This window comes from Vidua macroura, chromosome 10 (assembly GCF_024509145.1).
Source record: "Vidua macroura isolate BioBank_ID:100142 chromosome 10, ASM2450914v1, whole genome shotgun sequence".
Lineage (NCBI taxonomy): Eukaryota > Metazoa > Chordata > Aves > Passeriformes > Viduidae > Vidua > Vidua macroura.
The window spans coordinates 4,119,960-4,143,151 of record NC_071580.1 but is presented as its reverse complement, the minus strand read 5'-3'; the positions used below and the strand labels follow the sequence as shown (position 1 = coordinate 4,143,151).

At 43.7% G+C, this 23,192-nt stretch overlaps 2 protein-coding genes across 12 annotated transcripts; one reads left to right on the top strand and one right to left on the bottom strand.

Moving 5' to 3' along the window:
- The first annotated feature begins 444 nt into the window (after positions 1–444).
- LRRC34 (leucine rich repeat containing 34) lies at positions 445–12,768 on the top strand. Of its 7 annotated transcripts, none has more exons than XM_053986266.1 (12): positions 445–551; positions 891–1,012; positions 1,828–1,949; positions 2,108–2,172; positions 2,918–3,001; positions 3,989–4,117; positions 5,335–5,430; positions 6,798–6,952; positions 7,042–7,197; positions 8,265–8,391; positions 8,662–8,861; positions 12,687–12,768. In XM_053986266.1, the coding sequence occupies exons 2-12, from the start codon at positions 897–899 to the stop codon at positions 12,760–12,762; spliced, it is 1,326 nt and encodes a 441-aa protein (XP_053842241.1). In that variant the 5' UTR covers positions 445–551; positions 891–896; the 3' UTR covers positions 12,763–12,768. The 7 variants fall into 7 exon arrangements, with proteins under 7 accessions (XP_053842241.1, XP_053842240.1, XP_053842239.1 ...); XM_053986265.1 differs by having other exon boundaries at positions 1,825–1,949; XM_053986264.1 differs by lacking the exon at positions 12,687–12,768 and adding an exon at positions 11,034–11,100 and having other exon boundaries at positions 1,825–1,949; positions 8,601–8,861.
- Positions 11,276–23,114, bottom strand: MYNN (myoneurin). Of its 5 annotated transcripts, none has more exons than XR_008438585.1 (9): positions 22,984–23,114; positions 22,099–22,394; positions 19,458–20,263; positions 17,709–17,868; positions 16,908–17,086; positions 16,618–16,701; positions 16,111–16,197; positions 13,788–14,982; positions 11,276–12,803 (listed from the first exon to the last, which is right to left on the bottom strand). XR_008438585.1 is itself a non-coding variant. In XM_053986260.1 (9 exons), the coding sequence occupies exons 2-8, from the start codon at positions 22,362–22,364 to the stop codon at positions 14,714–14,716; spliced, it is 1,851 nt and encodes a 616-aa protein (XP_053842235.1). In that variant the 5' UTR covers positions 22,365–22,394; positions 22,984–23,114; the 3' UTR covers positions 11,276–13,854; positions 14,691–14,713. The 5 variants fall into 5 exon arrangements, 4 of the variants coding, with proteins under 4 accessions (XP_053842235.1, XP_053842234.1, XP_053842236.1 ...); XM_053986260.1 differs by having other exon boundaries at positions 11,276–13,854; positions 14,691–14,982; XM_053986259.1 differs by having other exon boundaries at positions 11,276–14,982.
- Positions 23,115–23,192: the final 78 nt, after the last annotated feature.

Below are 23,192 nucleotides of genomic sequence, written 5' to 3'. Positions count from 1 at the left end.
ACGGGCTCGGGACATTCTCCCTGGGAACGGGCCCGGGCCACCCTCCCTGGGAACGGGCTCGGGACACCCTCCCTGGGAACGGGCTCGGGGACACCCTCCTTGGGAACGGGCCCGGGCCATTCTCCCTGGGAACGGGCTCGGGCCACCCTCCCTGGGAACGGGCTCGGGCCACCCTCCCTGGGAACGGGCTCGGGCCACCCTCCCTGGGAACGGGCTCGGGACATTCTCCCTGGGAACGGGCTCGGGACACCCTCCCTGGGAACGGGCTCGGGACACCCTCCCTGGGAACGGGCTCGGGACACCCTCCTTGGGAACGGGCTCGGGACACCCTCCTTGGGAACGGGCTCGGGGACACCTCCCTAGGAACGGGCTCGGGACACCCTCCCTGGGAACGGGCTCGGGACATTCTCCTCGGGACACCCTCCCTGGGAACGGGCTCGGGACATTCTCCTCGGGACACCCTCCCTGGGAACGGGCTCCGTTACCGAACTCACCGCGGGCCGGTCGCCGCAGGCTGAGCTGAGGACAGGGGAGAGGTGGGCATCGCTCAGGTAAGGCCTGTGGGGCTCAGCTGCCACAGGGATCACTTCTCTGTTAGCTCAGATACTTTTATCTCTGAGTTTATTACAGAATATGCTGAGCTGGAAGATGAATAATCAAGTTCAACTCTGATGTGAATGGCCCACCTTGGTATAATTAGCACGGTGCTCTAACCAGCTACAGCACATCAAAAACACACCCACCGTTTTCCTCATGCTTTTCCTGGATCGGTTACTCCAAGCCACGATCTGTAACCCTTTCCAGACCGAGCCCATCTGTATTGCTATGCAGATCCTTCCTGGTTGCTAGGCTGCCAAAATGATACAATAACACTTGGTTTTGTCTTCCAGCACGTCATGTCGGTTCTTCCAGATCTTCACCTGCATTATGTGGAGGCCTGTCAAAATTTGAGCCAGCCTGAAAACCCCTTCATTGCTCGTGTGCTTCAAGAAGCTGATAAAAATGATGAAATGTAAGAAAATAACAAACGGGGTGTTTCAGATGCTTCTGAAAGCTTTAAACGGGGTAGCAGGATGAGGAACTGAAAAATGAGAAAGTTCATGCAGTTTCAGGCTTAAACACAAATCAAATTTAACATTTACTGTTGAAGTTCTGGTTTGACTCATCTTGACATCATCTTGGCAGAAGTTTGTAGCTATATATCCTTTCTGGGCAGCTTTACAAGCAATGAAATCAAAAACAGTGAAAAATGTACAGGACGGTGCCTTTCTGTCCCCTAAAGAAGCCAAACTCAGTGTTTAGTCATCCTAACTCCCTTCTTTGTGTCTCACTCCTGTTTAAAAAGCCTCAGCTGCATCCAGTAACCTTCTAGCTGCTCATGCTTCCCTGAGTTGTCTCTGAATCCTGCCAAGTTATTAACCACCCAAATTCTCTCTCATTAAGGGTCTGGGTACTGCTTCTTCTCATGAACAGTGCTGTGATCAAAGTTATTTGTCCTTTGGGGGGAAAAACTGAGAAAATGAATTGGTTTGTGTTAGGTTTTGATCCTGAGGGCAGGATAAAGTAAATAAAGGAAAGAGAGCAAGGAAAAAGAAGATGAGGTAACCTCTGAGATAATCTTTACCTCCATCTACCTTCCCTTCATCTTGGCTATTCCTGCTTTCAGTACAAGCATGAGCAGTGCCTTCAGAAAGGCACTGGATCACATCACCAGTGCAAGAGCTCCAGTGAGGGCAGGCGTGGCCACACCTCTGGTCTGGAGAGAGAATTCATTTCTCTCTATCATTTTACTTCTCCCCATGTGCTTACATTTTTATGTTACAGCAGAAGTACAAAAGGAATCACATTAAAATTAGCTGGAAATAATCATCTGGTGCCTGTGCCGAGAGTTACAGATGATGATCTTGGAGTTCTTGTCTCTGTCTTAGGCCAAGCTGCCTTTGTCACAGGTAAGACTTTTCCCTGTGTGTTTGACATTGCTGTGCTAATACAAGGAAGCATCATCAGTCTTGATTTCAGCCTTAGTTCATCTTTGTTTCTTTTTGTTCAGAGATCAGTTCAATGCAGATATGCATTTGTCATGTTCCTTATTCTTCATCTTTTTCAGGTTTGGATCTTGCCTATAATTTATTGACTGATGCTGGAGCAAAGACCATGGCAACATTCCTCCAGGTGCCAAGAGATGTTTATCTTTCAGCAACATGTAATTTATTTGTCTATAGTAATATTTATATTGGGGACAAGAATGAGCTGTTTGGCAAAATTCCAATAACTTTGACTATCACATCCCAATCCATCCTACTAGAACCTCAGATTGTATTCTCTGTGGAGATTTTTATTTCTGGTAGAAGGCCTTTGGATATTTGGCTGCAGTGTCCTGAGAAAAGAATGATGGAATAAACTATGGGGCTTTTAGGCTCACAGTTCAATTCAACAAAGTTGTGTCAAGTGTGCCAGGGCCTTTGTTTCAGCTATTTTATAATCTCTGTTCACCTTTTTATAGGCTTAAATATAGGGAATTTTAATGCAGCCTTTTTGTCATTATAAGCACTGGGATACAGGTGGAAAAGAGTGGGTTATCACCCTGTGCCTGTGTTCCTAGAATTTGAGGGGCACTGTTAGGTTCACAAAATGCCTGAATTTGTGCATCTGAGCTTGACCACCTGCCTCATGCACAGGGCTCCTGGGTGGTTCCTCAGGCCCCTGAGGGCCCTCCCCATGACAGGTTTTATGCCTTGCCCTCATCTCCTGACATAATTTGGCATTCTTTAACTACTTCTTCAGCTCATCAACTGCCTGAAATGATGTGAAGGGCAGAGTTTTGTAGTGTATCTCCTTTTTGGAAAATACAGCCGTGTTTTGGGGGAAAAAAAAAACAAAACACCTCTCATTGATTCCTTCTTTGTTTGCTCCCAAGGAAAACTCCACTCTGCACTATCTGAACCTGATGTTCAACGACATTGGCACAAGTGGGGCAGAGCTGATAGCAGGAGCGCTCCATGTGAGTATTTCCCTGGGAGACTGAGGCAATGGCATCTCCTTTGATCTTTTTGCTTTTGATGACCAGCACTGGCTGTGCTGCCAACATCAGAGCTGGCTGAAAGGAGCCTCTGTCTTTGCTCCATTCAGCATGTTGCTGTGTCACAGGGATTGCCTGGTTTCCCAAGGCACACTTCAGAAATCAGATTTCACACAAGAGAAAGTTGCACTGTGCTACCATTAACACTTCATTATCTATAAAAAGACATAATTGTCTATAAAAAGCACAACTATTGCAGCTGGGTTTTTCTGTGTGAAAAATGCTATGCTACAGGATATATAATGCCATCATTTTTCCCCCTTTTTTTCCCCCAAAAATTAAATTAAATTTGCCTGCACTTTGACATCAATATTTGTATTGATTCAAGATGTCTGAGACATGTTTTCAAAACTTTGCCTTACAGCAGCACCACAAACCCAAGTTTGTTATTTTTAATGTGGTTTCCCAAGGAAATGAGGCTTGTGTGTAAGATTTGTTGTGTTTGTGAAAGGAGACTCACATGAGCTCTTTCTTCCTCCTTCACAGTCTTTGAACCCTGAACTGATTTCAACTAAATTTGACAGGCTCCCAAAACACTAAGGCTGTGCAGTAGATGTACAATGCTGGGCTCATACAAGGCTTACCAGATTTAAATTAGTATTAAGGCAATTTGCATCTCAGATGCCAATTTAGGCAGAAATATTTGCCTGGATTATTTTTATGAGTGTGATGAAATTCGAGAAAGAAAAGTTTTCAAATAGAAGAGTTTTGCTTGCAGACTCTCATATTTGGTGCCACTGAGGGGAGCCTGAGCCAAGAACTGAGCCAGTGTTATCACTTAGACACAATTCTTCTGGAAGGTTGTTTTGTCTCTGTGTGATAACCAGCAGAATTCACATGAAAAAAACAGGACAGTGTTGTTTTCCAGGCCATCTTAATGGAATATATATTTTTAAAAATTTTGTCTAGAGCAATCAAAGTCTTGTGCACCTGAGAATGACTGGAAACAAAATAGGAAACCAAGGTGGGATGTTCTTTGCTTCAATGCTAAAAATTAACTCAGCCTTAGAGAAGTTGGATCTTGGAGACTGTGATGTGGTGAGTAACCCAGTAGAATTATCAGCAGTAAGACATAAGTCTTTCAAGGGTATTACAAGGGTCCTGCAGGGCTTAATTAGGGGGAAATGCCATCTGTTGTCATTGATTTTGTGACAGCCAGAGGTAACAGAATATATAATATTGCAATGTGTGCTTGGAAAAGCACATTGCATAAAGCACCTGTGAAGACAGAACTGGGGATATTTTAGAGCCACCATGTCTCCCTAGGAATTCAAGTGCTTGGCTTGCACATTTTCTGAGGGTTTTTTCTGCTGTTCCTTTCTGTTGAGCTAAGTCCTGTGTAATTCATTTTGAAGAATGGACTTCTCATTCCCTGGAGAATCTTTTCCTTCTGAAGTTAGCAGTGCTGCAACCCCTGAAAGTCACTCATCCCATAGCTCTGCTGCTCCTCTCAGAGCTTGACCCATAAAGGACATAAGCACAGCAGTGCTGAATTGAGTAGAAAAGCGCCAAATTTACTCTTGGACAATGTGGTTCCTCCTAGAGCTGGGCACTGAGACTTCCTACACATTGCACAGGGAGATAAGGAGGTTGTGGATTGCTTTTAAAAGCCTACATTTGTCTTCTGGAAATTCAGAATTTGCTTCTGAGCCAGAAGGAGAAATACCCCTTAGAAAGTGTGAAGGTGTTATGAATACATGAATAAGGGAAGTGTAGGCAGTGTGGGATTTATTCAAAAGCTTGGTATGTGTGTGCTTGGTAGGGAGTTGATAGAGTTGGTTTAAAATGAGATGGCTTTGGTACAGACCAGCCTACTTGAAAAGTAGCATAAATATAAAATAGAGGGCAAATTAGAAGGATATTTTTTAAAAAATCTAAATTTGCCCGATTCATACTAAGTATGAATTTACCTGGTGGATAAATATTAGGGGAACACACATAAGCTGATTTTGCCTCATAAAATCAGGGAAATCAAAATATAGGATCAATTGAATGGACAAGTATTTTTCAGATCCATTATTCTTGCTTTTTATTTTCTGAGTTGCCAGGTCATTTGTACTACTTAGTCCAATTTCACTCTGCTATTCCATAGGCAGTTGGCATTGGTATTATCAGAAAATCTGTTATGTGTCTGTAAGCAGCTGCCTGCTGTAGTCCCACCTCTCTATCTCCAGAGTAGATGAAGGCAGAAATAATAATAATGGCAATTTGGTAGCTTGAACAGGTTTCTCTAAAGAGTTTATTTTCATTTCCAGGGCCTGCAGTGTCTGATAGCAACGGCCATAGCCCTGACACAGAACAAATCACTCAAAGCCATAAACCTAAATCGTCCTTTGCTACCCAGCCAACAGGTGTGTGAGTAACTGTGGAGTCAGCTCAGAGAGAGGGGCATAAGTCAAGTCAGTACTGATGTATTTATGGACATCTGAACTACACAGCTCTCTGGCATTCCTTACAAACTGGAGAAAATGGTTGCAGGAATATTATTTTTCTGTAACAAGTTTTGTGCAGTCACTGACTGCACCTGTTTAACTAGAAGGTTAAATTTTTAAAAATTTCTTTGTTGGTACATTTATTAAAAAAATGGGCTAATGGAGAGGGGCTGGTGTTGGAGAAACAAGTATTCCTTTTGCTGTAAGAATGTGGAGTTTCCTGCACTGACCCACAGACTGAGAGAGCCATGCTGTGTAGCAGGAAACGAGGGGGAGCACAAAGGATGTTGTTTACCTGAGCCTAAGGAAGAAAGACACTGCAGCAATTCCCACATTCTCTGGGCTGAGTGGTTTTGCTGTCTCTGTGCATGGCTGGTGCTGCTGCAGAGCTGGGTAGAGGTGGAGTCACCTCTCTGGCAGCAGTTCTCAGGTGTCTGAGACAGGATCAGTGTTTCCCTGATGGCAGGATAACAAAATTAAACTGTCATGAAAGCCAGACCCTCCTCAATTCCCAAAGGTAAATTTAACAGTTTGAACAGATTTTGTTTCTGTTCTAAGGCTGGGCTTGATCTGACTAATCCCAGCTCTAGAAGTCAATTTAAGCTACTGCTATTGCTAACAGTAAGGACCTGATCTGGACCTGTCAGAGACTCTATTTGTCATTGTTTCTACCTTCAGCTCTATAATTTTCTGAGGCTTCTGTGTTTTCCCTTTATTTTTGACTCACAGTATTCACTCAGTTAATTTCTTAACTAAACAGGACAACTTTGAACAAACTTCTTTGCCTTAGAGTGGCAGGACACATTTTTTTCCCATAGAAGTCCTGTTTCTTTTGCATACAATTAACAGAACCTTTAAGGCTGAAAAAGATCTCCAAGATCAAATAAAAACTTTGACCAATTCATTCTTGTATGACATAATTAGCATCATTACAAAATACTTTCAAATATTAGCAAAGACTTACTCAAACATTCAGTTTTTAAGAGCAATATCTGGGAGGGAAACTGATTAGACATAATTAAATATTGATGCTTCACTGATATTTGCAGTGATATAGACAGTATTGTAAAACTGCAAATATCCCTATAGTATTTTTCTTCTCTTTTTTTCTCTTCATTTTTAGCTTTATCATAACATGTTGTTTTGTGGTTATTTTCATACAATATACAAAACAGAACACTACTGATGACCAGATCTTGCAGTTAGTTGCATAACTCTCTTCTACTGAGGCACAGCTGTATCTTATCCTAAAGTCCAGCTTAATAAAATTGAGTGTATGTTTCTAGGAAGAGACCACAGTTCATATAGCTCAGATGTTGAGGAGTAATTCTTCTCTTGTGGAACTACATTTGGGCAAGCATGAAATGAAAAACTTTGGTGTAAAGCGACTGTGTGAGGCCCTGTATGAAAACTCCAGCCTGAGATACCTTGACCTTAGCTGGTGAGAGTGATTAAATGTGGCACATTAGAAATTAGTTTTCTTAGCAACTCGAAAAAAAAAAAAAATTAAAATGTGCATCTCTCTTTCAGTAATAACATAATCTGTGATGGTGTGGAGTTTTTGGGAGAGCTACTAAAAAGGAACCAAACCCTGGAGATCCTGGATCTCAGTGCAAACCGAATAGAAGATGTTGGAGCCATTTACCTGAGCGAGGCCTTGGCAACGCGGAACAGGACTCTGCAGGCGTAAGTATTTGCACAACTTTCCCAGAGCCTGCAGGTAAGAAACCTGCACTTTGCAGTGGCTGAAATGGCATCTCAGCTCTGTGTCTTCGTGTTGATCAAAACAGGAAAGTCAGGAAGTTCCAAATGTTTTAGGCAATTTTTCCTTCTTGGGGAAAAAAAACCTGTGAGAGATCGGGTGGGATTTCTTTACTAAGCATCGGTGTCTGCTGCCGTGAGAGCTGCTGCAAGACCTGTGAGACACCCTGGGGTGCTGGAGGTGAGCCCCAGGTCTGCTCAGAGCTCTCACAGCTTTCAGTCCCTCTGAGAGGGTGCAGGGTGAGGCCACTGATCTCTTCGCTCTTTCTGTGCCTTTGAAGCGCAGGTCCCTGTGGCGCGCAAACGAAAACAAGAGCTGTAGGCCTCCAGAATTTTGAGATAATCAGATTCCACGCTGGGATAAGGCACTATATTTGTTGGTTCTGATCTTCAACACTTAAGAAAATCCTCTGTTTAAGTTCGCTTCCGGGTGAACCCAGAAGAGCTGTAATCTCTCCATCAGGGTGTCTTTTGCAGCCGCGTTAAACCCCCGCCGCCAGGACATAAAAGCTGATCAAAGGTGTTACCTGAAGCCATTAGTTTTAAGTAGCAGACTGAGGAGGTGGCGGCTGCGAGGTGCCTCTGAAAGCCTTGCAGGTTCTCTAATATAAAAATAACTGCCACTCCACAAAGATCAAAGCTTAGCCTGGATAAATGCCAAGACTTGGGCTTCAAAGCAGAGTAGAGATGAGACCTGGCCACCATGCAGCAAAGTCAGTGACACTGAAGAACGCAGTAGTGAGCAACCTGGCTGCAAGAGTCAGGAAAGTGCTTTGAGAAATGGAACAAGTCCAGAGGCCAACTGCCTTTGGCAACCTGAAAAAGATATTAGAGTAGGACTGGCTTTGATACAAATAAATTATTGTATTACAAATAAAAAAGTTCTATATACGTATTAAATACAACAATAAGACTAAATCATAGTTAAATTCTTAGTTTTAACTAAGAGATGGGAATTCTATGGTTTGGCATACATTTTCTCTGTTTTCTAGGTTGTCCATTGTAAGCAACAATATCACTGGCAAAGGACTTGTAGCTCTTGCACAGGCAATGCATTCCAACATGACACTTTCCCATATTTACATCTGGGGGAACAAAATTGATAGAAGCACCTGTGTGGTAAGTGTTTGGTTCTGAACTCATCTGAGAAGGCTGGGGTTTGCTCGTTCTAATTTGTCTTTCTGTTGTTGGGAAGACTACAGCAATTAGTGAACAAGACACCTGATTTATTTGGGCTTTTTATTGTGTTTATAAAATGGTGGTGCTGGGATGAGACTCCCTGGAGATCAGCACACTGAAGGGACCGAGTGCCATGTGTTGCCTTGCAGAGCCTTCACCGCAGTGCAGAGGAAGTACCGCGTGTTAAATCCCCGGTTTCCCTCACTGCAGGCATTCTCGGAGCTGATGGCGGTGGGCCGCCTGCAGCCGGGCTGCACAGACGTGGCTCCCTACGAGGTGGATGGGGAGGTTCTCCTGGCAGAGCAGTCCCACGGGCTGGCCAAGCACCGCTACTGGAGCCCGCGCTGCGCCGCCGTGGCCCCCGGCGCCGCCAACGCCAGCCTGGAGATCGTGCCTGTCTCCGAGTATTTGTGAGCAAGTATTTGTGGGCAGCCTGAGCTTTCCCTACCTGGTTTCTAGTAAAATAGGTTCTATCAGTATCACACTTGCTGCATGTTGTTTCTTTGGGGGTTTGAGTCTAGGAAGAATCTACACCTGCTTGAAATGGCAACAGAGAGAAAATATCAAACAAATGACCTCAAAATTTGTTGCTAAATCATGCTCCATCTATTAAAAGTCTGTAACTATGGAAAGGTTTGTAGCCAGGCAGAGCAGAGGCAACACCCAGGACTGCTGCTGGGCAGGAGATCAGGTATCCTGCAAAGTCAGATTCCTGCTGATGCTGAGAGCTTTGGGTAAATCCATTTGTTAGCACTGTTCTCCATGAACTCTTTCCTTTTCCTTAGCAATTGCATCCTTTTGATCTTCTTCCAGTAGTGACTTTTTAAAAATCAAGTTAAGTGAACTTAAGCATTAAGCCACAGCCATGCTAGATTTTAAAGCTGGTGAACCCAGTTTGCTGGGATATACATGGAATTTTGATTAAATTGTAGTATATACCTTTTTCTTATACTACAAATAGAAACCACCACCAAATTTGATGCTATCATTTCTTCTCATCTCATGAGAACTGCCTAAAAACATTTGTATCATTGTAGCCTTGTGGCAATTCCTACACATGAGTAAGACAACATATGCATGTGATGGTAAACATTGTTTAATGGTTTGTGTAAGTTTGGGAATCACTCTGCTGGTTTCCGTTTTCCGTTCACTCTTCTCATTCCTGCAGAAGTGACTTAATTTTTATGTTCCTGAACAGGAAGTCAACAAACAGGACAGCAGGGGTTTGCTCCAAGCCTTTCATTAATGCAATCCTCTGCCCCTCTAAATGTGCCTGTTAAATATTAGCATAAAGTACCAGAATGATCTGTGACTGTATGTACAAGAGCAAAAGCATGAGGGGAAGAATGTAAGAAAGTAAAACTAGCTGGGAAGCAGCAGTGTAACTGCTGCTGTTCTGGCTCTGTATTATCACCGTGGTAGCGTAGGAACAGGAAGACATTTGGGCACCTCTTCCCCAGCTGAAATGACCAGGGCAGTTGTGAGAGCTGGTGGAGGTGGAGGTTTGTAGTTGTTTGGTTGGTTTGTTGGTTTTTTTTTTTTTTTTCATTGCCCCCACCCCCAAACACAAATTACTCAGGCATATCCTTAGGGATAAGCCCAGAGCAGGAATGTTTGTTCTGCACACCTGCACAGGGCCCTCCCAGCCTGCAGTCACTGTGTTGAGCACAAAGTCCATACATCACCCTGTGAACATCCAGCCCTAGAGAGGAGCTTGTATTTTAACTCTTGTTCAGCAGGAGCAGCAACGAGAACTAAAGTTGGGGATACACCAAACATGGTGGTTTGAGAAGAATCTGCTGTGAGCATTCCTAAATTTTGAAATCATTTGATAAGCCTGTGCTGGTACTTTTCTGAATGCTGCTGCTCTGGATCATTGCAGGTAACACTCTCACAGTGTCAGTACTGTCACACTGGTGACAGAATTTCTTGCTATGGATACCACTACAAGACTCATACTGGTATTTTTTAACATGTATCTTTCTCTATATGAAGTCTAATTTCATTGCTCAAATTAAGTCTTAATTTACTTGCATGAATGACATTTATTAATCTGAGGTGGTAACAGGTACCCAACTCTACCAACAGCAGTATTTTGGTTTTAGTGATGTGATAAGATGGCAACAATATCACAGTCAAAATGTATCAGGTAAAATGGCATCTAAAAGTGGTGGCGTATGTGTTTGAAGTATTTGCACTCTATCTGAACTCTTGTTTAACAGCAGGTTGTTCAGCCCATAAAGCCCTCCTCATTACTGACAATATCCATAAAAACAGCTCATGTGTTAGTTTGCTTTGATATTCCTTTGTAAGAAAGAGCTGCAGAGTAATTCTTACCAAATTCTGTATAAACAGCTTCCTGCAAACTAAAACATTTATTTGTGCAAAACCTGTATTGCTTAAAGAAGCCCATGCCAGAGACTTATTTCTTCCTTCCTCTGACCTTGAAATTCTTAGAAGACGTATCTTGTGTTTTTTGGAATGAGAGAATTTACATAGGCTAGATTATTTTTGCCATGTTCTTCTGAGTTATTCAGAAGCTAAAGCAAACATAATCCAGTTCTGAAAACCATTTTTTTCAGCTTTTGGACCTTGCTGTACCTTGCTGAAAGGCAGCATTTCTCCCCCAGTTTTAGAGGGGAGGCAAATGAAGGCAAGTGACTGATCCAGCAGGGCAGGGGTGCAGCACAGGTCCCCCAAATCCTCCTGTGAGCTCCAGGGGCCCCCGTGGTCCTCGTGCCAGGGTGGGGACAGGGGCTGTGTCTGACTGGTTCCCTCCTGCTTTTGTTGCTACCCCTTGTAGTTATAAACAGGAGACACGAGGTGAGGGAAAATTATAAAACAAGTTTATTAAAGTCTAACATAAAACACTTCAGGCTAAATATGTACAACTCCCTCCCTTCCCAGGGAATTATAAAATTGAGAGTTGAGGTATATACAAATAACAGAGGAAAAAATGTATATACATGGCAGATACTTTAAAAATAATTTAACCAAAAAAATCAGTTATTAGTCCTTATCTGAACTTAGTTCTGCAAGGCTTATTGAGCCTCTCCTGGATCACAGTCCTAAAATCCTTCATGTGGGACGTGTCTGTACTTGACAATTGTTTTGTAGCACATGATTTCAGAAAGGTTGTCATGCTTTGTGCCCACTTAGAGGCACTAATTTAGAAGTAAATATGATACAAGGAGCTATTCTCACCATCAAACAGTCAATTCAGAGATTCAGAGATGCAGATAAGCTATTCAGGCAAAACTTGCACCAGCTTCAGTGCAAAATTGACTGAAACAGCAGTGTGACAAAACATGTCATATTCTTTGTATTACTCTTCATAGAATTATTGAAATTCCTTCTTCTCTTTTGCAAGGACACATGCCTAGAAACATTCCATGCTCTCCCTTATAATCCTTATAATCCCTTACAGAAATTACCAATACTGTTATAAGCCTTGTACTTCAAAATGAACCCAGAATCCTTAAGCCTAGGACTTACATGTGCAGCTGATTTCCATGCATCTATTGGCAAAAGGTACAGGTGTAGGTTCAGACCTACAGCCTGAACACACCTACAAATATATATATATATATATATATTTATATATATTTATTTATTTTAAATCTATATTCTAGTAAATGAATACAGTTGGTAGAGATCATACCTCAGCAGCTGAGATATCTTCACGAAAGATGAGGATAAAAATCAAGATTCTCGGATGGGGACTCAGTTATTGCTCCAAGACAAAACTACAAGCCTGTGTATTCTATTAAGAAAGGTTAAAATTGTTGTCTTGTAAAAAATAATGAATATCTTCTTGTCTATAAAGAAAACTAAATGACTAATAAAGCAACTGTTACTGTTATAAGTATCTAAACAAATCCTGTATAAATCTAAGCACTGTATTATTTAAAAAAGTCTGAAATCTAAGAATACAGTAATAAGCTATAATTTTAGAAATATAAAACCAGTCCAAACAAACACTGTTATGGAATGCATTTTCTATGTAGGAATGTAGTTATTGTTTAGGTTTCTCTCCAGAGCTATTCTCTCTCCTGTTCATTTATCCTGGATATGTTTATTCTGAGCTGCTTTTCCTCAGGTACCAGCAGCATATCATTAATTTGTCTTCCAAAGCTGTTTAAATATGCAAGTTATCAGTTGTACAGCGTTTTTTTTTTTTCTCAGTATTCATGACTAAACCTATATCTATCCCAAGATTTCTGCTCTACTTTCAGAGAGAGACAGCAAAGAGGAAGCTTAGTAGAAACTACACACAGTCAAGATCCCAATTTTGTGGTTCTTCAGTCTTAAAAGGCTGAGGAATCCCTCAGGGGCTACACCAACAACAGAAGCTGGAAGAGACAAGAGGAGAGACAAAGGGAAATGCCAAAAATAAAATACCAGAGAACTTTAACCTTTGTCATTTGCCAGCATTATGAACATCAGCTATTCATAAGCGTTGTGGGACAGACAAGCAGGAAATCAAAGGCCCTCCAGTGAGGACAGTGTGACAGATTCCTGCAGTAGGGATGTTCCTTTGAACATGGCTGTACTCCTGCTGGCCATGGTAGGCTTCATCAGCAAATCTCCCATATATTAAAGCATAAAATTTAACCAAGCAGCAGGTTATAGACGTGCCCCATACTAAAATGATCAACACAAAGCAGCAAAAGGTCTATTACTTTACAATTACAAACATGTAGGAAGAGAAAAAAAAATTACAGTCACACTCAGGAGTCAAGGGACCATTTTCAGACTCTTTAAATGAAATCCTTCAAGAAATTTTTCACAAGTCTGTTTAATTAAGGTGCAGATTAATTATTACTCCATGTAGAGTGGAATCAGTTCAGAGGTATCTTCTATGTTCTTCTATTTATCAGCATCTGGACACAAGGCATCGGTGGAAATAAATGCTAGCACCAAGTAAATAACCAACAAAGGATAGCTTTAAATGCATTGTTGGTACAGTATCATGACTGTTTCATTACTGTTTGATTATTACATAAATAATGCTTACAATTGTTAATGGCACAAACTGGGAAAATGGAGTAGAAAAGTATTTCTATTATCACCTAGTCTTTTATGACCCTACCAAGACATTAAAATGTTGCTTTTTAAATGTGTCTGTTGCTAGTAATAAAGCCTGTCTTTACCTGGGCCTTGCTAGGTACCAGTTTTGTGCAGTTACTGTGGACAAGTGACATGAGAGGTAAAGCAATACAAAAAACTTTAATTAAAACAAATCAGTCAAACTCTTAACAAAACCTTGCCTGGAAGAATATCAATCTGCTTTGTTGTATTATTCTTTAATGCCTCCTCATGTAGTGTTCACTTACTATTTTCACAGTGAAGGGCGGGATTTATCTCCTCTTTTGTACCTCCTGTCTAGCACAAGAAGCAGCACTACAGCAAAAAAAAAAAAAAAAAAAAGGATTTTCAAGCTCTGATTCATGCCTCACTAATTAAATCACTGCATCTTTTCACCTCATCTACAACATGTGTGTCCCAGTTCTCCTTTTGTTGCTATTTGTGCCAAACCCATGGTGTTTTAAGGATGTGAAAAATAAATCTGAGACAAGATACAACAATGTTGGATTCACTTCAAACAAACAAAGGCAATTTGTTGGAAAGAAGACCCAGGAGTATCTATGCAATTAGGAGCCTCCCACTTGCCACATGTCAGACAAAAAGTAACCCTCCTTTACTTTTCTTGTCGGGAAAATAACACCCAAACCTTTCCCTCTGGTCAGGCTTCACCTGAAGATGGCAGCCAGCAAATCTATGCAAGCACCTCAGCAGAGCACTGACCTGCCTTCATCAGGGACCATTCTTGCACCTTGGAGTGCAGGCTAACTATTACATCCAAATTATGATTTCTCCCTACACCTTTGGGTTAATCTTCCTAAACTATCAACTATGGCTTAAAATATTTGTTCTTAAATGACACTGTGACACATCAAATCAGCAAGAACATGGGAAGAGAACTCCAAAGCACATTAACATATGTAACAGAGAATTCTTAAGGCAGGTGTGTTGCCGGAATCATCTCCTGGAAATCAGTGTTAATCACAAATAGAAATTTGATTGTAGATTAGCACAACCCAGCACTGCACAATGGAAATGCCTTACAGGTGTCTTTACACAGAGGAAAACAAAGAACATGTCCAACTCTGAGAGCACAACTGGTTGTTTGATTCTGTTCATCTTACCAAACATTTCCAAGTTCACTACCAAACTACCTGGATGGCTCTGCACTGCTCTGTCAGTACAACTGCTGCAGGAAAATAAACTGAGGTTCTGAATATCCGGTCACAGCAGATCTCAGTAATGTTTCTGATGAAGGGGACTGGCTCCCTGTCACGGGGAGCAGCATCTGATGGTCTTCAGTCCCAATGGGGAGAGGAAGTGCTAAAGACATCTCAGAGGGTTTCACATCTATGGACTCTGATAAAGGACTTTTCTGACTCTGAATGGATTCTTGTTCGTTGAAAGAATTATCAAGTGCAGTAGAATCAGGGGAAGTTTCAGGTCCTGTGGAAACAACAACAACAAAAAACCCAGAAAGAAATGTTCAGAAGCTTGTGCACGGATTCTGTAAATTCCCTTTCCAATGAGAGCCTACACCTGGTGTATCACAGGCTGCCTGGGCAGCTGGGATATTGTTGCTTCCATGTGCTGCAAAGCCAGGCCAGCTGTAATACAGTGTAAGCACTGGGAATCACATCTGCTGCTGCTTGTAGTGTGACAACTGGAAGGATGATGCACTCCAACCTGATCTTTACTTGGCTTAGTACAGGAGATAACAAACCCTTAACATCACAGTATACAAAGGATCTTTGGAAAAAATGTAATCATGGAAGTTTCCTTCAGATTTTCCACCCCAGAAAGTCTCAGAACCAGAGCCACATCCAAGCATCCTGGTTTAGCTGAAACAGCAGCATACAAAGTATCATTTGTCTGTAAACTTCTTTGGAAGACATTTCTTAACTCCATTCCAGCCAGACACATTACAGATTTTATCCAGTCACTTCAAAAATTACTTTCTATTTTTAATTGAAATCCTGTTAGTGTGCTCCTTGCTGCCTTCCTGCTGGAACGCAGCCAGCCACTTCTCTTGGATGGCTCTGTGACTAAGCCTCATCAGGTATCTGGCCCTTCCTCTACCAAAGCATGCTGCAAAGTCTGTTATTCCAGTGCTGAGGCACTCCTGGCTGCCTGCTGTCTCTCCATGAGAGCTGGCCTGCCTTGGCAGCTCTCCCAGATCACCCCTCCAGCTCTGCCAGGCCCTCTCCACACTCAGTGCTGCCCTGCCCTCACCACTGGCTTCCTGCTGCACTGGGGCTTTCCTAAATTCCACGCTGTCTCTGCACATGGCTCATTTTCTCACCTTCTCCCTCCCAGCCCAGATGTACACAGACACCATTTATTCCCTCTTCCATATGATATTTATGGTCAATACACAAGGATGGACACAGGACAAGGAATATGAAGCCAGTGCTGAACAAGGCGGGATACAGATGCTTTTGGCCCTAAAAACAACTACTATCCAAAATTCCTTGGTTTTCTAATTTTAGCCTTGGATGAGCAAAAATATTTATCAGCATGGAAGACAAAAGAGCAGATGTGATTTCTTAACCTCTCTTTGCACAACAAACTCACCTGCGTGAACTTTTGTTTTGTGCTTCTTAAGATTTTTTATATCTGTGTAGGAATTTCCACACATTTCACAGATAAATGGTCTTTCACCTGAAAAAAATTGGTTTGGCAGTGAGAATAAACTTGATGTTGAAAAAAAATTACAGAGACATAGGATAACAGATTTCAATGCTCTGTTTTGAAATACAACTTTGTAACTCTTATTTTGTCTGTGTCACTATTAGCATAAAATCATTTCCAGAATAATAGTTTAAAACAAAGCAAGAGGACCCAAACGTTTTAAGTAAAGCCTCGATCATTCATCAACACCTACACTGTGGCACAGACACTACTCTGAAGGCAATTTTAAAAATTAATTAATATTTTCTTTACATTATGTTAACCCAGAGATACATAAGTTAAGAAACTGTTCTACTTTCAAGTACAGACCAGTACAGTGTATTTTAAAGGCAAAAGAGTAAAAGCAGATTATAATTTATGGTGCAGGAAGCAGCTTGTCTGAAAACTGACCTGTATGGGACCGAAAATGTTTATTGAGCTCTCCAGAGGAAATAAAACTCTTCTCACAAATGCCACAGATATATGGCTTCTCTCCTAAAGGAAACACAAGCACGTTGTTATTTCAACACGTAAACCAGAATACACATTAAGAACAAATCAAAATTAGAGAATGTCCAATGAGACAAAATGCTCCCGAAACTGGAATCAAAGGAAAAACACCACGAGGAAGGAGCTGGATGACAATCCCAAGGTGGATTTGCGGGTCGTGCCCCTCTCCAGGAGCCGGCAGCGCCCCGTACCTGTGTGTTTGCGGGAGTGGGTGATGAGCGAGCTGGACACGGCGAAGGCTTTGCCGCAGCTGTCGCAGACGTACGGCTTCTCCCCGGTGTGCCGCCGCACGTGGTACGTCAGCGTGCTGGCCTGCGCGAAGCGCTGCCCGCAGCGGTCGCACACGTACGGCTTCTCCCCGCTGTGCTTCCTGCAACAACACGGCCCGTGGGGCTGAGGGATGGCCGCAGGGAGGGCTCCGTCCCCTGCTCCTCCTGCCACCGCTCCGGGGTACAGCAAACAGGCAACAGCCGAGCGCGGCCTGAGCGCGCGGGTCCCGACAGCAAAACTCGCGGCTCGGTCCCTCCGCCATCGGCACAGCCGCGGCTCCCCAGGCAGCTGAACTGAACCACAGGCCATGCCCTGAACCACAGGCCATGCCCAGCATGCTTTGCACTTTAGGGTACTGAAATATAAGATGATGATTCCTAACGTGGGAATATCATTCCTGCTCCTGCCAAAATTGCCAAAAGCCCCATGCAGACGGCAGTCAGAACTTCTCTCACTTCCCACCACAGAACTCTCTCCTCTCTGGTGCTACAAGTAGTTTAAAGGAAGGATACCAGACTCAGGCTGTACATTCATCCAGCACAAATCTCCTCCTTAATGAGCAAGTACTTCCACACAATTATTCTGTTAGGCATTGTGAGAGAAGTCCCACAAGAAAAGAAGTAGAAATCGCATTCATGTGTAACTCTTACTCACACTGGAGTGAATGTTTCTGTTTAAATAAACCCAAGGATAAGCACGTGCAAGATCTCACTTGTGCCTACCTGGCGTGGATCTTCAGGTTGCTCGAGGTTGCAAACTGCAGGTTGCAGACATCACATTTGTAAGGCTTCTCCTCTCCATGGTGCATCCGGCTGTGGAACACCAGCTGGCACTTCTGGGCAAAGCCTTTTTCACATAGTTCACACTTGTATGGCTTCTCCCCTGGTGAAAAACAACACCCTCGTGCTCTCTGTATTTACATAAGAAAGCTTTGCAATCCATGACCTGACCAAAGCTCAGGTGTCTGTTCTAATACTTCTTACAAATAACATCTTGGAAAATCCTGTAATCAGTCCACTGAAGTGGAACGTGCTAGAACACAGAGGATAACAGGACTATTTTTTAACACATTATGTTTGGGTAAAAAAAAAAAAAAGTAATAATGTTTTTAATAGTGCCAGCTTCTCCACATTATTTTAAGAATGCTGCCACTTCAGTTTCAGACTCTTTGCTGGTTACGTCTGTTCATCATTCTGAATATTTAAAATGAACAAATCATCTGTTTTTTCTTGCTTGTCCAACAGCAACAGATCTTCAACATACAGTCTAGTGCTCCCTAATTTCTCATTAGTGTCTGCTGCAGAATGTTACAGGTACTTCTCTGACTATTTATGTCCTCTTAGTGGTGAATTGTCTCCTCTAAGATCCTGTGCAACTCTGCAGTCCTAGAAAGTATAAAAATGCCTTTCTCTGCCACTCTGAGCAGTGCACAATCAAATCTCATGAGTAAATAAGGTACACAAAAACTTCAAAAGTAAAAGACATCTAGCATGCCATTGAGCAACCAACATCGTGGAATTCTCACCCCACTCTTGCAAAAGTTCCCACTACAATACCCTCAGAGGTACAAAGTATAGCTGGCATTCCTACCAGCACTGTCCCTGAATCCTGCAATCAAGCTCCACCTCGTGTGTGAATCTTTGCTTAGACCCTGGCTGACAGAGTTTGAAACTCTCTCCCTAGGTCACAGGAAGAGCAAGGTGTTCTCCTGCAGCTGTTCCTCAACATTTCCTACATTTTCACAGCTTCCTGGAAAAACTGTGACCTCTGCTCAGAGCTTTCCAACATAAAGAACATATGGGAAGACAAGCACAGGACTTCTCCCCTGCATCTTCCCAATTAGTTGCTCATTTTAAGTCAGACATGCTGGATTAAAATGTTTAAGTGCTCCTAAGTGATTTCTCTTGGATATTTGATATGACACAAGCTCCTGGTAATGCTACTGAATGCAGAGATTATAACACCATCACACATTTCAGCTGCACATCTACAAAATAAAATCCTAAATGTTGTAGTAATTCAGCCAACCTCCTACCTTTTTTGAAGACCCTACATGACAAGTTAAGACTGATTTTTTTTTCCCTACTCTTGTTCTCAAACATATATTATGTTTTGAAGTTTAAAAAAAAGCAACAGAAATTCTTGTATCAAGTACAGCTCGCTTTTCATGCTCTACTGATAGTAGTTTTTGGCCACTCCACCACTCTACAGAGCTGAAGGACAGCCAGCTCTCCTAAGTCTCCCCAGAAATCAAGATGTTCAGAATAATAGAGTCCTCTTTAGCTATTGAAACTACGATTTAGTACTGAAAAATGCTGAAACATTTAATGTTATTTGAGTCTGCCTCTGCATTCACAGCGACAGCAGACAAAATTTCAAGAGGAAGAAGTCAGAATCTTTCTAGTCCTGCCCTCCCAGGCTGTGTGTGATCCCAGGCCTCCACAGCCCATGAGACACGGCCAGTGGCTTACCTGTGTGAGTTCTTACATGTGTTTTCAACTGATTGCACTGGGTGAAGGCCTTCCCACAGAGCTGGCACACGTAGGGCTTCACCCCTTTGTGTATCCTCATGTGCCGACGGAGGCTGCTGGCTTCGGAGAACACCTTCCCACAGGTGTTGCACACTGGCTTGGCTTTGGAGAACTTCTGCTCCAGCTCCTCCCCCGAGCTCTCCAGCTGGTAAGTGCTCTTGTCACTGGCTATGTTGGACATGCAGTGCTCCTTCAGGGCACAGCTCTGCTGAGGCTTTCCCCGTTTCTGTTTGGCTGCCATGGTCTGGGCCAGGATATCCCGTGCTGCCAGCGTTTCGCTCTCCACCACCGCTGCCAGCTGCAGCTCCGAGTTATCGCTCCCCTGGGCAGCCTGCTCTGTTATGTGGGTGGCCAGCTTATTTGCATCTAAAAACATCTCAAAGGACGTGTTCTCAGCCACCTCGTTCTGATATTGTAGGGATTTATTCTCCGTGCTTTTGGCGGGGCTGAAATTCTTCTTTCGCTTTTTGGGTTGAGGAGATTTCTTCTCTAAAGGTGCTTTCTTTGCCTGTGGTGGGACCAGCTCTGCAGCAGCAGCATCTTCCTTCTCCTCCCGATTGTTGTAATCTCGGAGAGTCAGGAGGCAGGTCTGCTGGTTCATTTCAACATTCCCAGTGATACTGGATGTCTCTGTGGAAGAGGGATTAGCAATAAAAGCAAAGTCCTCCATCTTGATCTTGCATTTAGTGACCACTTCTTCTACTTTGAGATAGTCAGCAGCCTGGTGAATCTCTTTAACATTCCAGCTGCAAGGAAACAAGACTTGGATGAAACATTCTGGACAAAGTAAACATTTGTTCTGCATCAACTGTATCACAAACAGACAGGAAGCTGCAGAAGAGTTATACTGGCAGAAAATGTAACTTTGAGAACACACAGTAACATTTAATTTCTCGGTGCTGTAGTGCCACAAGGCTCTAAAATGTCAATTATTCCTGAACTGCAGGTCTGTGTCTAGTGGGGTCTGCAGACCCTCAAACTGGGGATTTTATTTTAGTTACATGCCTCTTGTAGAATTTTAAGTTAAAAGTCAACTTGAAAGGTACTGACATGGGCTTGTTGGTCCAAACAGCTCTGAAATAACAGCACAAAGGGGTAAAACACTGGAAAATAAAATACATAAAATACCATTTCATAAACCTTCTGGCCAGGGTCTCAGGTAATTCACTAGCAGTGCATTCACCTCAGCACTTCCATGGCAGGTATTAATCTTGTTTTATAAAACAATTTGCCAACAGTCTTAATTCTGTATCAGCTGCACACAGAAACCAGTAATACCAAGGAAATCCTCATTTAAACCACTACACTCTTTTTTCAGTTTCTGCCACACATGCCTTGATGGAAAAAAATGATCTGGAAAAGGTGGCAACATGTACCACGAGTGCATTTATGGACTTACAGCACTTTAAAGAGAGATTCATGGTAAACAACCTCATTTCTAACAATAAACAACTTGCCACAATTACTCCCCATATGAGTACAGCTGTTTCAGTACCTTGTACTGTGTGAGTGCTGGGTTCAAAGTACCCTCCTGGTGTCACTCATGCACCCACCACCTCTGAGGACAACAGACTTTGCAAGCAGCTCCATCAGCCCCTGAAGGGTCACAGGACAACATGACAGGTGTCATCTATAGCCAAATAGTTCTCTCTGGACAAGAATGGTATTTTCACCTTCCTTGGTACTTTCACCTTCCTCCTCCTCCAGAGATCCACCTGTTCAGAAAATCCAGAAACTCTCCTGCTGCAGTCCCAGATGGACGTCAGGAACCCTGCACAGTTCTGCTCACATGTAACTGGCAAAGCACCAATCACTAATTTCAGCTCTGCTGCTATTAATGCCTGTAGCTAATTAAAAAAAACACCCTGCATCTGTGTACTTAAATTATTGAGTGTGAGTTTACACACTTCAGAAACAAAAAGTTTTTAAGCCTGGGTTTGACATCAGACACTGAGAAAGAAGTAAAAATCCTGGACTTGGTACTTCTAAATAGCCACACCTCCTTCATGAGAGATAAATCTCTTTTGCTGAGAAAAAGGCACTGCAAAGAAAAAAGCATCCTCACTGTATGTGAAGCAGCACAAAAGGCACAAAATCAACGCAGTAATGAGGGAAAACACATTTTCTGTGATTTCTTTTGGGCAATGCGATATAAAATTTTAAGTAACAGATCATGCAAATTCTAACAAATGTGACTTAAAACCGTGTCTATCCTCATCCATCCCTCAGACTTAAGTCTCTACCACATTCACAGTTCCTGTGTGCTTTTGAAAAAAAGGACTACTGTAATTCAACCCCAGACACACACTTGTCCTTCCCTCTCCTGGTAATTGTGCAGGATGTTTAATCTCCCCCAAAGCAGAGAGAAACAGCAGGAGACTGAAACTATCAATCAGTGAAATATCAGACAACACACCTTTATTTTGGTACTCACATGTCATGGGGTATTTTAAAGCAAACAAACAGATGAACTTCAAGTTGTTAATATTGATCACATCCACTGCTATTTGTTTCTCCAGACCTTATTACAAAAAATCCAGCTCTGCCTTACCACTAAGTTTATTTCCCTATTCCCCTTTACCTGTCAAGGTTTAAGTTTCCTGTGTAAATAAATTCCAGGAGCTTTTGGAATCCATCAGCTTTCACTTGAGTCTGATCCAAGACAACGTTGTTGTCAGATGCGTCTCTGTAAAAGGCCCCGAAATACTCGCTGAAGGAGGCAAGCACATTCCTGTGGGCTTTGAACTGGAATTCCCCGATGACCACGGTGCAGTCGCAGAGGAATCCGGCCTCTCGCTGCTTGTTCAGCCTCTCCAGCAGGTGCTCACAGTGATGGGAATACTGCATTTTGAGAACGCGCTGCAGACACCTTCTGATCTGCGAAAGCAAAAGAAAAAAAAAAATCAATTTATATGCAAGATTTCACCTATTTTACCCCTTAACAGAGTTAACGATCACAGAGCAGTCAGTGTGCGGACCCGCCCGTGCTCACTCAGGACAGCCGGGCAGCAGCAAGGGACGGCGAGCTGGCGGCTGCTGCTCGACCCGGACCGCTGCGCTTCCAGCGGCAGAGCGCGGGGGCAGAGCTCCCGGCCCCGCCGGGATTAGCCCGGCTAAGCCCGGTTCTTGTCACACCGTGTCACACCCGGGCCCCGGGGAGCGGCCCGAGGCTCGGACCGGCCAGCGCTCAGTCCGCGGGGCGGCCGCTCCGGGCACCGGCACCGGGTTCCGCAGCGGTCCCCGCTCGGTGCCGGCGCGGCCTCCGGGCCCGGGGTTTGGGCCGCGTCGCAGCGACCGGGGCGCGGGACCCGCAACCCCGCGGCGCCCCCGGCCCGGCCCCGCCGCCGGACGGGACGGGACGGAGCCCGCAGCGCCCTCCCCGCCTCGCCCGGCCCGGCCCCGCGGCCCCCGCGTCCCCCGGCCCCGCTCGGCCCGGCCCGGCCCGAGCGCCGCGGCCCCCGCGCACCTGCGGAGGGGACAGAGGGCTGAGCGCTGCGCTCAGGCCGCCATGTCCCGCTGACGCCGCCGCCGCTTCCGGGACGCGAGTTCCGGCCTCCGCGCCAGGGGCGGCTCGCGAAATTGCGGAGTAAAACGGGTTTAATATCCCTGCCAGGCCGCGCCGCGGCTTTAAATAAAATAACTCTGGCACGGCGGTTGAGAAGCCGAGAGCAGTGC